The sequence below is a fragment of the Ictalurus furcatus genome, chromosome 18 (genome assembly GCF_023375685.1).
Source record: "Ictalurus furcatus strain D&B chromosome 18, Billie_1.0, whole genome shotgun sequence".
Classification (NCBI taxonomy): Eukaryota; Metazoa; Chordata; class Actinopteri; order Siluriformes; family Ictaluridae; genus Ictalurus; species Ictalurus furcatus.
In genome coordinates, this window is record NC_071272.1 from 21,331,437 (window position 1) to 21,345,730 (window position 14,294).

Consider the following 14,294-nt stretch of genomic DNA (forward strand, 5'->3'; position numbering starts at 1 on the left):
GGTTGGGATTGATATGGGACTTATGACTATTTTTAGGGAATCACATTATATATGATTCTATCACTTGCACTTATAAAGCGCTTTTTTTTTTTAACCTCAGTGGTTCTACAAAGCGCTTTACACTTTTTTTTCAAAACCATCCATTGTTATTGGTTTTTGCCAATTGTTGCTTAAGCACCTCAGTAGCAATGATTACAGCTTATAAGGTACTTAAAATTGCTACAATCTTGGTATAACTGGAGTCAGGAGTGTTATGTTTATAATATACATCAATTTCAAGAAATGCACATTATATTTGGGAACAGCTGTAATTACTGAGACATGATGAAGCGTCACAGGAAGTCATGGTCCACCAAGCATGTCAGCAAATGCAAGGAAACAGACATGACTATGCTTCTTAAGAAAATTACTCATTAGAGTCCCTTCCTCATTTTAGTAAGTAAGTAAGTAAAATTTATTTATATAAGCACGTTTCACACGGCAAAGCTGACCAAAGTGCTGCACAGAGTAAAGAAAATAACATAGAAACAGAATTAGACCAAATAAAAACAGACAATGGACAATAGAAAAAATTGATTAAAAATTTGTTTAAACAATTAAAAATTTGATGAAAAAGCCTGGCAGAAGAGATGAGTTTTAAGCCTATTTTTAAAAGTGGTAATAGAAGGTGCAAGGCGGATGTCCAGTGGCAGTTGATTCCATAGACGGGGGGCAGCAACAGCAAAAGCTCTATCCCCCTTTGTTTTTAACCGGGGACGAGGGACATGCAAAAGAAACCTATCAGAAGATCTTAGACATCTGTTTGATGAATGTGGTTTAAGAAGATCCTCGAGATAGGAAGGAGCTTGATTATTAAGAGTTTTAAAAACAAACATCAGAATCTTAAACTGAATCCTAAAACGGACCGGGAGCCAGTGAAGCGATGCTAAAATTGGGGTGACACGATCAAACTTCTTTGCCCTGGTCAACAGCCTTGCAGCTGCATTCTGAACCATCTGAAGACGAGCCAGAGATGACTGAGGAAGACCCAAGTATAATGAATTACAGTAATCTAAGCGAGAAGTAATAAAAGCATGAATAACCTTCTCCAAATCCTGGAAAGACAAAAATGTTTTGAGTTTCGAAATAATCCGTAGTTGATAAAAACTAGTCTTAACGACCGAATTTATCTGCTTGGTTAAGCATAATTCTGAGTCCAGAATGAGGAACCTGGGAAGAAATTGGGGGAAAGTGATTATGGAGCTCGTTAATGAGACCATCTCTCAATCTCAGGGGGCCAAAAACAATTATTTCAGTTTTGTCTTCATTAAGTCGGAGGAAATTATTTGTCAACCATTTTTTAATATCATCCAGACAGTCCAGCAATGGCTGAATGGAGTCACCAGCTTTCAAAGGAATGTACAACTGGGTATCATCAGCATATAAATGAAAAGAGACATTGTGAGCCCTAATAATATTCCCCAACGGCCGCATATATAAATTAAAAAGAAGTGGGCCCAGAATGGAGCCTTGAGGAACACCACTAATAATAGGACTAGAAGAAGAGCAGAAATTACCCAACGCTACCGAGAAAGACCTGTCCTCAAGATATGAGCTGAGCCATTGTAGGGCGGTGCCCTTGATACCAAACAGATGCTCTAAGCACCAGAGAAGTATGTTATGGTCTACAGTATCAAAGGCAGCTGTAAGATCTAATAGCATCAACACAGTAATTTTTCCAGCATCCACTGTGAGTAAAATGTCATTGGACACTTTTAACAAAGCAGACTCCGTGCTATGAAAAGCAGTGAAACCAGATTGTAAAGGTTCAAATAACATAGCTGAGTTTAAAAACAGGAGCAATTGAGATTGTACCACTTTCTCTAGCAGCTTTGACAGAAACGGTAGCTTAGAGACAGGCCGATAATTATTAAGGCAACCTTCATCCAAACCCTGTTTCTTAAGCAAAGGTTGAATAATAGCATGCTTAAAACAATTTGGGACCACCCCTGCATCCAAAGAAGAATTTATCAACACTTGGATACTGAGGCCAATTTCAGAAAAGGTTGCTTTCATAAGCACAGCGGGAACAACATCAAGTGGCGTGGATGATATTTTCATCTGGTTAACCAGATCACACAGTTCCTTTAGAGAAACGTGTTCAAATTGATCAAATGAACCCGGTAAAGCCAGTGAATTCAGGGACAGGTCTGATAAATGCAAAGTGAAGGAAGAACGAATGGTAATTACTTTATCAGCAAAAAACTTTTAAAACTTCTCACAAAGTTCAGCCGAAGGTTCCCCATGGAATTAGCAACTCGGATTAATAATTGAATTTATCGTGGTGAATAAGATCTTTGGTCTATGACAGTGTGTAGCAATTAAGTCAGAGAAATACCTAGACCTAGCTGACTTTGCTGCACTCTGAAACTTAAACAAACAATCTTTAAAGATCTGGAAGGACACCGTTAACTGATCATGCTTCCATCTCCGCTCAGCTCTACGACAAGCCTGTCTGAGAGAACGAGTATTATCGTCCAGCCAGTAATAAGATTTACGATTTGGTTGTTTCAGTTTAAAAGGGGCAATGGAGTCTAAAATATTGGAGCAAAATGAGTATAATAAGGCAATCAAATCATCAGGGCCAGAAGAAGACTCTGCAGCACTCAAGATAGATGTTTCAACAGCATTACATAGATAACTTACACTAAACTGAGAGGCAGTGAGTGAATTAATACAAGAAGAATAATATCCTGAAGGCCTAGTCATAACGGCAGAGTTGGCAGCAGGGACCTTAAAAACAATGGGCTTGTGATCAGAGAAGGAAGCATCCTCAATATTAACATTATCAGCAGTGGGTTTTTTTATATTTTATATATATATATACATATAGTAATGATATATTAATGTTCTTCTGGGTTAGCAGTGGTTTTTGCATCGCCACTCTTCCACGGATGACATTTTTGCCCCCGAGTCTTTCTAATAGTGGCGTTATGAACAGTGACCTTTATTGTTGCAAGAGAGGCCTGTAGGTCCTTTGTTGCTGACTTTGACTCTTTTGTGAATCGTCGCTGTGCTCTCGGAGGAATTTTGGAAGGTCGGCTACTTCTGGGAAGGTTCACTACTGTGCCGAGTTTTTCCATTCGGAGATAACGGCGGTTCTTTGGAGTCCCCGAGCCTTTGAAATCGCTTTATAACCCTTCCCAAACTGATATATTTCAATCACCTTCTTCCTCTTGATTTCTGGAATTTCTTTCAACCTTGGTATAGTATGTTACTGAGTAAGACCTTTTAACCAAAAGTTCTATTTAAGTGTCGATTTGATTGATCATTTAAAAACTGTATTTTGTGTTTACTCAGTTTGCCTTTGTTTTAATTTCTGAAACAGTTTCAGTATGAGATATACACAAACAGAAACACTTTTTCCACAGCACTGTATACACCAATCCAGACCATGTGTGTAGAAATACAGAGAAACATTCAGAGATGAAGTGTTTATTTCTGAAATACATAAAAGCACTAATATCATTAAAATCCACGATGTCCACGTCAATATTTATAGCACTGAATAATATTCATCTTAAAAAAAAAAAAATCAAATGAATGAAATAGCTTGCAAGAGATCATAAATTCAATTTGAATAAAATGTCTTTGAGATAATGAACAGTGTTCAGCGAGTTCAAGGTGTGGAAGGATCGGTTTCCTGTTCGCTTCCCAGGTTCATGGTGGAAAGAGCACCATCTAACACGGCAGAAGGCGAGTCCTCTTTGGCCAGCAGGTTGTTTTTGCGTAAATGACAGGCTTGCTGATATGGGGGTCGAATCGGAGGCTGTGTGGGCGGCAAATACTCATACTCCTTCTCAGAGTCCAGCTGCACGTAAACACACAGGAAGATTCGGAATTATCTGATAACTCAAATAATCTGATTTATCCGACACATTAGCCGCGTTTACATGCAGCCTAATAATACGTTAATAATCTAACAGAGATCCAATCAGAATTTTTTTTCTAAAATGATTAATAATAACATGGAGTCACTTTACTGGTAAATATTTCCTCTGAGGTTTTATGGATGCGGATTGCACAGAACGCTGTACTCGGAGTCGTTTGAAAAGTTAACAACGAACACCTGAAGCGGGTAGGTCCTGTCCGAGTCGAACGCGCTGAGGTCTCCACACGCCAGGAAAGGAACGATTACCCTGTTCGGTCCCTCAAGCTGGTTAAAATCCACATCTGACAAACAAACACAGAGAAATTCTTCGTTTCATACCTGATACTTTCAGCATCGCTGTCAATTTATCAACAAGTATATGAACAGGTGTGGCTCCAACAGTAGTACATCATATCACTTTATTTTCTGGACCATGAGTGAGTCAGGAATATAAGACATACACTTAAATAAAATTTTTAAATTTTTTTTAAAAAAACTCAATAACACAGTGAAGTGCATAGTTTTTAAAGGGTTATAAAAGGAGGAAAATGTGCCTCAATTTCTACAACGGATCTACAAAACAGGCTTATTACACTTATGAGTATAATATACACTCACTGTCCACTTTATTAGGAACACATGTACACTTGCACATTCATGCAGTTATCGAATCAACCAATCACAATGTGGAAAAAAATAAATAAATCATACAGATACAGGTCAAGAGCTTCAGTTAGTGTGTTCCCATCAAACCAGTTTGGGTGAGCCTGTGCCCATGATAGCCTCAGATTCTGGTTTCTGTGTAAACTCTAGAGACTGTCGTGTACGTGTGAAAATCCCTGGAGATCTGCAGTTTCTGAAAGTCTCAACCAGCCCATCTGGTACCAACAACCCCGCCACGCTTAAAAGTCCCAGAGATCATACTTTTTCTTCATTCTGGTGTTTGATGTGAACGTGAACGGAAGCGCTTGAACGGCATCTGCATGAGTTAAAGCACTGTACTGCTGCCACAACTGGCTGATTGGATAACTACATAAACGTGCAGGTGTACCTAATAAAGTGAACGTTAAGTGTTTATCTCATCCAGGTTGACATGTTGGTAAAGACTGTATTAAAAAAAAAAATAAATAAATAACTGATGGATGTGTTGAGGAATAAAATCCCAGAGATTCTCCAGTAATAATTACATGACGCACTTCCACGTGTAAAATTAATTCCGTTAGAATAGGGCTTTATAGTCCAGAAAATACAGTACACGATTCATCACCAGTCGAGTGAAGAGTTGGTTTAGAAACAGCAGGTTGTATAAAGCAGTGCGTTACCATACGAGTGATCCAGCAGTGGGTTAGACATGTTGGGGACGTAACCTTCAGGGGGCGAATAATTCTGACACACCACAAACGCCTCTTCGGGGAGAAAACACATGACAGAGTCACTCTCACGCATTTCACTACGTGATTCAGATTAAAATCCTTTTAGTTATACATTCTGAGCCTCAGTGCTCTGACAGGAGAAATAATGTCAAATATTTATTTAAATGAAGAAAAAAAAATGTCATTCTGATAGCAAACTGTGTTGTAAAATAAAACCCAGCAAAATTTAAATGAAAATAAAAACTACAGAAAATGATATAATGCTTCTCTAACAGCAGATAAACTCACAGTGGGTGTTGCCTAATAGTCTAATGAGGTTCAGGATGCTCTATGTTTCAGTAGATAGGTTGCTTCCTGGTTTAGGCTGCGTTCGCAACATGTCGGAATTACCGCACGATGACAACCCGGACGTTCTACCGGGAGCTGTTCGCGTCCTCGGACTCTGCGACGTTAGCTGCTTATCCAACTGCGTGCTAGCTATATTAACCTGTATTGTATGTCTTTTGTTTATTTTCAGATTAATCTTGCATTATTAAAGCAATAATAATAGTCAATTATACGGATTATTACACAGAAATATTACGAGATAACTTCTTAACGACATTTCACTGCCGAAGCTGCTGCCGTTTCGAGCGTTTCCGCATGACGTTGCCGTGGAGCCCTCAGAAAATTCCTAGTTTACGGAATATTTCATCCTTACTTTCCACGATTATGATTCAATCGTTTAAGATCAGTTCAATGTGATTTTTTCTTATTCGTGGTCTTATTACGTTTCTGTCCTTGATTATGTTTTGGTCAAGGTGTTTTGTTTTTTGTCTGATGTTTTTCTCTCATGTTTTCCCTAACTAGCCTCGGGTACGTTGCTTGCACGTACAGCTGAGAATAAAAGCCAACCGTATACAAGAAATTATGTTCAGACTAAGATTGAGACGACGAAACGCCGTAGCGCCCAGGGTGTCTCTGCGCGCATAATAAACCATCTCTTTGACTATACCCTGGCTCTTGGTCTCCTGATTCTCCAAACATCTTACTTCTGGTGAAGCTGACGCATTTTCATCATCCAGAAAGGATTTACATCGACATGAACGCGTTTCAACGGTCGGAATCTCGTAATTACGGTCATTACGACCTGGCGTGAAAAGCAGCTTTTGCTTTCTCGGTTATGGTCCCATTCGCACATACAGCGACATGAAGTTGCTAGACTAGACTAGATGTGGGCGTGTCCAGTGACTCGACAAAGTTGAGAAAAGTTTAACAGCACACACTGCTTCTCCTTCTTCTTGTACGATATGATGCGCATATATATATATATATATACTCATATACACACACAGAGGAGAATTTTATATACAAAAGTGAAAGTGGAGCACTAGTTGCGCCTCCCACTGACTAACATGTTACTATGGCAACCAGTAGTAGGAACGCCCACTGGTGATCTCATAGTACAGGGACTCGCCAGTTACAGCAGTAAAATCACTGTATTTGTGAATGTACCCTTACTTTTGGTTGTCTAGGTTAGCTTTCACTCACTAGATTAGATTTGGCTTCCTAAGTTAGCTTTGCTATCTAGCAAAGCTAGCTAGGCGCACTAGGTTAGCGCTGGCTCACTATGTTACTCGAAAGATCTCAAAAGTTCAAAAGGAAAAGGTATGTGGTCCATTTTATGTGGACAAATTACACAAGTCTTGTGATCGGTGAGGGTGGAGCTTATGTAAGATTGATCCAAGGTTGGCCCCGACCACTTTACATCTCCGCTCCATTCACCACTCTACACCTAGCATGAAAAACCTTTGACTCTCAGGGTGAGTTTAATTTTCCAGCCTAGCTTTGACTAGCAGTTTGCTCGATCAGTGAGGGTGAAGCTAGGGCTGTTTATACTCTACACTGTAAACATTAGAAAAGTCAATAATTCTTCAATAATTGTAAAGACACGACAGAACTCTAAACTACAGCTACAGAGTCTCCTATCAGATCCTGTTCTTACTCTCAGGACCCTGCTGGACTGAGCTCACTCACCAATGCTGGAGTTGCGGCTGCTGCGAGGTTTGGCACAGGTCACCGTGCTAAAAAAGATTTTGAGCTGAGAATACAGCAGCGTCACATCCTTCCCTCTAAAGATCTGCACACAGATAAAGATGAAAACTGGTTGTTGTTTTTTTTGTTTTTTTTTAATCAACCACTCACACACAAATGCACCCTGAATGACATTGTTTATTTGAGCTTTAATGTTTTCCTTCATTACCCACAATTCTGTTTGACTACCTGCTGATCGTGACGTAGTGGGATTTACTCCTCGCTTCCTCTCCAGCTAAACAGACTGATTCAGCAATGCTTTAGTTCTTTAGTCCTGTCCAGCTCTTTCTCCTCCTCATCCCTAGCATTACGCAGCTTAACTGTGTCGTGTAGCTGCTTTGCGTTCTGCGACTTCAAGTCCACCGTTTACGGTCTCCGCTACTCCTACACCCTTCTCAGGGAGTGAGAAAAAAAGCTCTTGCTATTCTGTGTTTAGGAGCTATCTCGGAAACCTCATCGTCCCTTATTGTCTGAAAACCGTTTTCATGTGTTCTCCTATTAAACGCCATCGTAATGGCGAGAACACTGTCCACCTGCGACGATAATGAGAATGCAGCACCAAAAAAACTAATTATCACTAAACAAATCACAACCCTTTCAATATAAACACATTTAACGTGTTGGATTTCAATTAATGACGTATGACTTGATACGATGAGGCATTTAAATGAAGGATTGTGAGCTTGTGTGAAATATACCATAGAGTTTCTGTCACTAATGTTGCAATGCAAGAGACGCCAGTGATGAAAAAAATTTTTATTTTTTTTTTTCGCGGAAAACCATTGGAATTGGCGAAATCGCAAATCGCAGGAAATTGTTTCGCAGTGATGTTTGTCGGTAAATGAGGCCTTGTAGCTGTCCTCGTGTTCCACGCAGGTGAATCGAAGAGGGCTTTCACTGAACGCGCGTCGTGATGACGTCACCTAACGCATCGCGGCCCAGATCTGCAAAACGCCTGCGGTGATTTTGAAAAGTCGCGAGCTCCTCTGAATATTGCGCCGTTTGGAGTTTGCTTGATTGTGCGCTAATTCCTGCTCGTCCTGGACGGACTTCGATCGTTAATCATTTAGAAATGTTTCGATTTTCATATAAGCTTACCTTTGCCACAAAGTTTCCTCCAGGTTTTAGAACGTGGCTTGTGATATTCAGAGCCTTTAAATAAAATTTTAAAAAAACAATGAAATCACATTAGTGGAGCAATTAAAAGTCAACAACACAATAACTGACAATCATTTCAAAAGAAAAAATAATTGTTCTTTCTTCAGAAAATTCGAACACGCGCGTGTCACGTGGAGGTGGATTATCGATACGTACGGCGAGAAGGAGCTGCGCTTGAATGTACTCGTCTACATCGTGCAGTCCCGTAACTGCGAACAAAAACAACCAGAGTCAAAACCGCTGACGTTCGATCGGCAGTTGCGACGCCAATTCTTTTTACGTTCTGGTCATCAAAAATATTTGCGCTTTCTTATTAGGAAATAAGAACAAGACGTAGAAGAAGAAGGGCTGATACAGCATGGGAAAAGAAACTGATGAAATTTTATTCAAGGTATCTTTGACAAAGCTTCATTTATTTATTTATTTATTTATTTCCAGCATGTAAATAGCCACCATAAACACCACACAGCAGATAACGGAGCTGTCTCGGTGAAAGCAGCAATAAAAAAAAAAATAATAATTCATGCGGTCAAAGCTAAGAAGAAATGTTTACTGAAGCAAATAATAAAGAATAAATGAATACATAAATACCATCAGGGGCACCGTCACACACCACCAAGTCTGCAGCCTGTCCCTCAAAGTGTCTGATAATCTCCTGAGCTGTGGAAATCTACAGAATGAAAGCAATAAACACGGTTTAACCATCATCACGAGAACAGTACAATCACTATGATTGCGGCGGTGGGGGTGGGGGGGGGGGTGTGGGTGTATAAGCTGCATTAATGCACATTGGTATTTTTTTTTTTCCATTTTCAATGGACGACTTAGAAAAGGCCCGTAAATATGTTTACAACAAGGCTGTCACAGTAAGCTGTACAACTTAGTTCTAAAAAAAAAAAAATCTCTCACAAATAAATACTTTCATAGTTCACTCCACAGCGCTGTCGAATTCTGGATTCCGATTGGTCAGAAGGTGTTGATTAATTTCCTTCAACAGAAACTCTCGCAGTGGTGCAGGTTTATAGTAACACGCTCGTTCTAATACGTTATCGTTTCTATAATAAGAGCTCTTTCGCAGGGACTCGTAATAAAGTAATAACTGTATTATACTGCATAGAATGACTTGCTTGAGAACCCTATTACACACACTGGTGCTGTTGTACCTTAGTAATATCGCCCTGAATCTGTGTGACTCCGGGGAGAGGCGCCATCGCCTGCAGATCCACTGCTACGATCTTCACCTCTTCGCTCGACTCTTTCACTCTACGACATCGTACAAAGGGACTGGAGTGCATTCGATTTTCTTAGCAAAACATTCCCTAACTGTTAATAAACCATGAAAGTCTTTTAAAAATGTCATTTAATTGAAAAAAAAATTAATAAAATGTAAATACAAGATGGATTTTGGGGCAAACTGTGAATTTGGGTGAGAAGATTGAAGTTACTCACCGGAGTTTGCGGCTTAGAACCTGACTCCAGCTGCCGGGCGCCGCACACAAATCCACCGCTCGTCTCACACCTGTACAAAACAATCAGAACTAACATTCTGTAGCTACTCTGTGGTCTTAAACACTCAGATACATAAGGAAGGATTATATAATGATAAACTTTCACAGATTTTCATTTTATTGATTTGATCTCTCATCTGATTAGCAAATGCTTTACTGCTCTGTACTGACTCTTGTAGACCAGGAGGGGTAGTGCAAGTTGTCGTAACGCGCATGCGTCGAGCGCCTGTGTACACGTACATGTCAAAAGGAGTATACTTTGAAAGGCTATGTGTACGACTGTGCGCATAGGCGTAAATAAACCAGGTATACCAGAGGCTTAAAGCGCACCTATTATGATTTTGAAACATGCCTAATTTTGTTTTAAAGCTCAGATACAATAGATTTACACGTATCCGAAGTCAAAAAACACTTCAATGTGCTCATCATTTAAACTGCAGCATTACCTCCCCCCCACCCGTGTCACAGACGACTCGTTCAATGATCCGTTCTAAAGGATTCGTTATAAACTCCTCCCCTCAGAGAGCATACTCTGCTCTGAATGGTCAGATGTCCAAGTCTGTTGTGATTGGTCTACCGCTGTCAGATTGTGTCTAAAAGGAAACGCCCCTACCATATCCAGTTTCAGCTCCTTCTCTTCACGAGCAGACAATGAAGACCAGAGTCAGGGTTTTTTTGTCAACAAATTACGTAGGTTAGTACAGTCAGGAAGTACTGACGACTCGTTTCAACTGTTCAGAACAGGTTCCTTCTTTTGGGAGTCAATAACTCAGTTTGTCGTGAGCTTTGATTTTTGGAACTTTGCAGACGTTTTTACATTCACAAACAGCTCTTTAATACACTACATGACAGGTAATATTTGAAAAACCATAATAGGTGTACTTTAAAATGCAGGACATTACTACCTGCACTACATAATTTTGACCACCAGACGCCGCTGTTTTGCAAACAGTTGCGCAGCGTCACGAAGCTTCATTATACGATCACTAATATAAAACATCGGCTGTGACCCACTTTTACACCTAACTGTGAGCGATTAAAGACGAGTCTTGCCTTTAAACAGGTTAAACTCTTCATCCAGCTGCAGCAGCTTGAAGGCACTCCTAGCTCTCCAGCCCTCCTCTTTAGCCAGTCTGTAGTAAATATCACGCTTGTCTTTGGAGGAGCGCCCCATGTTCCCTTAAGAGTCCTGAAAACGATGCAAAACATCTGTTACAGGATTTGATGAGTTAAAAAGGTTGTTGTTGCGAAATATGCAGAACATGGTAGTTATCTACAATTTACAGTAGCATACAGTAATGTGTTCACAAGCCACTAAAGTATAAACGTTTTAAACCGTTCAGCAAAAAATAAAAACGGTGTGCAATTTTAGCTGAAATGTAGACGATTATGGAGTTAAAGCCCCTGTGAAATCAAAGTAAAAATTTTGTGGCTTTTAGTATGAATATGTTAGCCTAAAGGTGACCTATAAGCTAGTGTTGCTCCAAAACAATGACAAAATTCGCATTTAGAAGATCTACAGCCTCTCTCTTCAACCGATACGGAGCAACAATTTTGATGACATCATGCTGCACTTCAGCTTCTCGTCAGATTTTCGGTCCAATCAAACGCTCTGTAGAATCTGAAGTGCCCCACCCCCAATAGTTGCAAGTTTCCTGTCTGTGAGCTGAGCTAAACGAAACGCTATTGGCGATTTAAAAAGGAGGAGGAGCCACTCGATACGGCCCGCCCTGACTTCTCGTTTCAGTGGAAATTACGTCAATAAGTCGAATAACGCTACATGTTTCAAGGCACTTCCTGTTGACTTTAAAATCCTCCGACCTTTCGCATAGGAGCGCCACATTTTATAATCAGAAAATTTTGAGTTATCGCTCTTCTTTTTCCTCACTAAAAAAAACAAACAAGTGAACTAATCGACATATGAATCTGAAAGAAAAAAAAACCTTAAAGTTGTTTAGGTGTTTTGAAATCGCCCATATTAATTACTAACTCTCTGGAAGCCCCGCCCCCTTCCCCTTTAATAACGTTAGTGGCGGGGTGTGTCCAAAATCGCGCACAGTGACAGTACGTACTGAATTCGATGCAGTTCCTACTGCACGGCCGCTGAAACAGTACGTACTAATCAGTATGTGTGTATAGTACGAATACAATCCTGGACATATTACATCCACCATGTTGGCATCGTCATGTGACCTTCGACATCATCATAAACACAAAAATCTTAAAGGGACCACCAGATTGAAGCAACCGCACTAACCTAACGGCAAAATGCATAACAGGAAAGTGAACTGAATTAGTGATGTGGGCGGAGTTAACAGGCTGAGGTAAAATACGTTGTAGTTAGCTTGGCCAGCTAAGGCAGGGGTTCCCAAACTTTTCCAGGGCAAGGCCTCCCAAGTGGCATTAACATTTGACTGAGGCCTAACTTTTGCAAGCTGTCTTTAAAACACATTAAAAATACAGACTTCTGAATACATCCCCCTTTTTTATGAATAATTACATCTTACATCACATTAGGAATTGATTGTGTGTGTGTGGTTGTCTGAGAGTGAGAAAGAGAAAAAATACTAGTGGCCCACCAAATTGTTGAGGCCCCCGAGCGCCCCCTGGCGGCCCCCACTTTGAAAACCACTGGGCTAAGGCATCATGGAGATCACAAAAAAAAGGTTTCAGACGATGCTGTGACAACAGTTTTCTTGTTTAAACTTTTAACAAGTTAACAATTTATTCGGGTATTAATAAACAAGTCCTGTTTAACCAAGGTTTAATACTTTATTTTTGACTCGCGTAGTGTCCGTTGGTTGCATAGTGCAAAATCTCGCCGGAAGCGTCATCCGGGTATTTCTCGCCTACTGTGTAGTAGGGTAGTACGCGATTTCGGACGCGTCTTTTCATCCGTTTGAAAGATAATCTGCCACGTTTTGAGTTCATTAATATGGATTAAAATATATCCGTGTATGTTCCACGTAGTTTAGACAAGATATAACATCAGTTATATTAGCTGTATTAGGGAAGCCAGCGAACATTTTAGTCGAAAACAGTGTAGACAGATCCACATATAACGATGTAGTTAGCAAGCAAGCTCATTAAGTAGCCTAGACGAAGGTAACTTAAAAGGCCGGACTTTGATAAAATGTGCACTACGTAAGAGCGAGGTTTAAAGCTAAAAACAAATTTCCTCTAGTTAGATGTATTTAAAGTTAGGATACATTCATACTTCTCTGTTAATATCGTTTATCTCCCTGTCCACCTCTTCAACATCAGCGTGAATCGTCTCTTATCCCAAATGAGACAAAATCAGACATATAGTACACTACTTAGGGTGTTACAGCTACTTCTAGGGAACCCTATCTAGTTCACTAATATAAAGAGTAGTCAGCCATTTGGGGTCAAGCCCATTTGAGTTCCGCTGTTTGGAAGGATATTTCCCTTCTTCTGTTTCAAGGAGTATTCAAATGAATGGAGCATTACTGCCACCTACTGATCAGACAGGACACCTGCATGCTTCCTGAGCGTTCCACGAAGAAACAAACGAACAAAAATAATAGTCATTAGGGAGCCATCATCTAGAAAGTTCCTTAAGGCTTTAAAGAAATTACTCTAGAAATAACCGAAAACTATTTACAGTGAGAAGACATATAAAATTAATAATATGTAGAAAGATAAAATAACTTGAAAATAAAAGAGTAAAAATTGTAAACATTCATCCATCCATCTTCTATCTTCTATACCGCTTATCCTACAGGGTCGCGGGGAACCTGGAGCCTATCCCAGGGAGCATCGGGCACAAGTCGGGGGACACCCTGGACAGGGTGCCAATCTATCACAGGGCACAATCACACACTACAGACACTTTGGACATGCCGATCAGCCTACCATGCATGTCTTTGGACTGGGGGAGGAAACCGGAGTGCCTGGAGGAAACCCCCGCAGCACACGGGGCTGCGGCGGGAAACGAACCCCCAACTCTGGAGATGTGAGGCGAACGCGCTAACCACTAAGACACCGTGCGCCCAAAAGCAGAAAAAAAGCAGTGAAAATATGTGTTCCGATGCAAAAACATATGTAAGAAATTACAGACTGCCTCTCTGCAGATTCCACCCTGAACTGTGTTAGGATCAGTTTGTTCCCTAAAAAGGCAGAACTATCAACGGGACAATTTATCTGAGTCTCAGCAATATGTGTATAATACCACCTAAAGTGACATTCACACGGTTATAGCATGGGAGTGGCAGTGGGACATCAAGAACCATCCCTGAACAAAGGGCTACG

General features: G+C 40.3%; 1 protein-coding gene across 4 annotated transcripts; it reads right to left on the reverse strand.

Annotated features, from left to right (window-relative positions):
• Positions 1-1,684: 1,684 nt before the first annotated feature.
• ftsj1 (FtsJ RNA 2'-O-methyltransferase 1) lies at positions 1,685-13,389 on the reverse strand. Of its 4 annotated transcripts, none has more exons than XM_053649084.1 (11): positions 13,240-13,389; positions 11,076-11,211; positions 9,964-10,033; positions 9,678-9,798; positions 9,106-9,184; positions 8,671-8,723; positions 8,455-8,508; positions 7,300-7,402; positions 5,233-5,316; positions 4,109-4,212; positions 1,686-3,850 (listed from the first exon to the last, which is right to left on the reverse strand). In XM_053649084.1, the coding sequence occupies exons 2-11, from the start codon at positions 11,194-11,196 to the stop codon at positions 3,659-3,661; spliced, it is 981 nt and encodes a 326-aa protein (XP_053505059.1). In that variant the 5' UTR covers positions 11,197-11,211; positions 13,240-13,389; the 3' UTR covers positions 1,686-3,658. The 4 variants fall into 4 exon arrangements, with proteins under 4 accessions (XP_053505061.1, XP_053505059.1, XP_053505062.1 ...); XM_053649085.1 differs by having other exon boundaries at positions 1,687-3,850; positions 9,678-9,777; positions 13,240-13,383; XM_053649086.1 differs by lacking the exons at positions 11,076-11,211; positions 13,240-13,389 and having other exon boundaries at positions 1,685-3,850; positions 9,678-9,837; positions 9,964-10,012.
• Between the last annotated feature and the right edge of the window lie 905 nt (positions 13,390-14,294).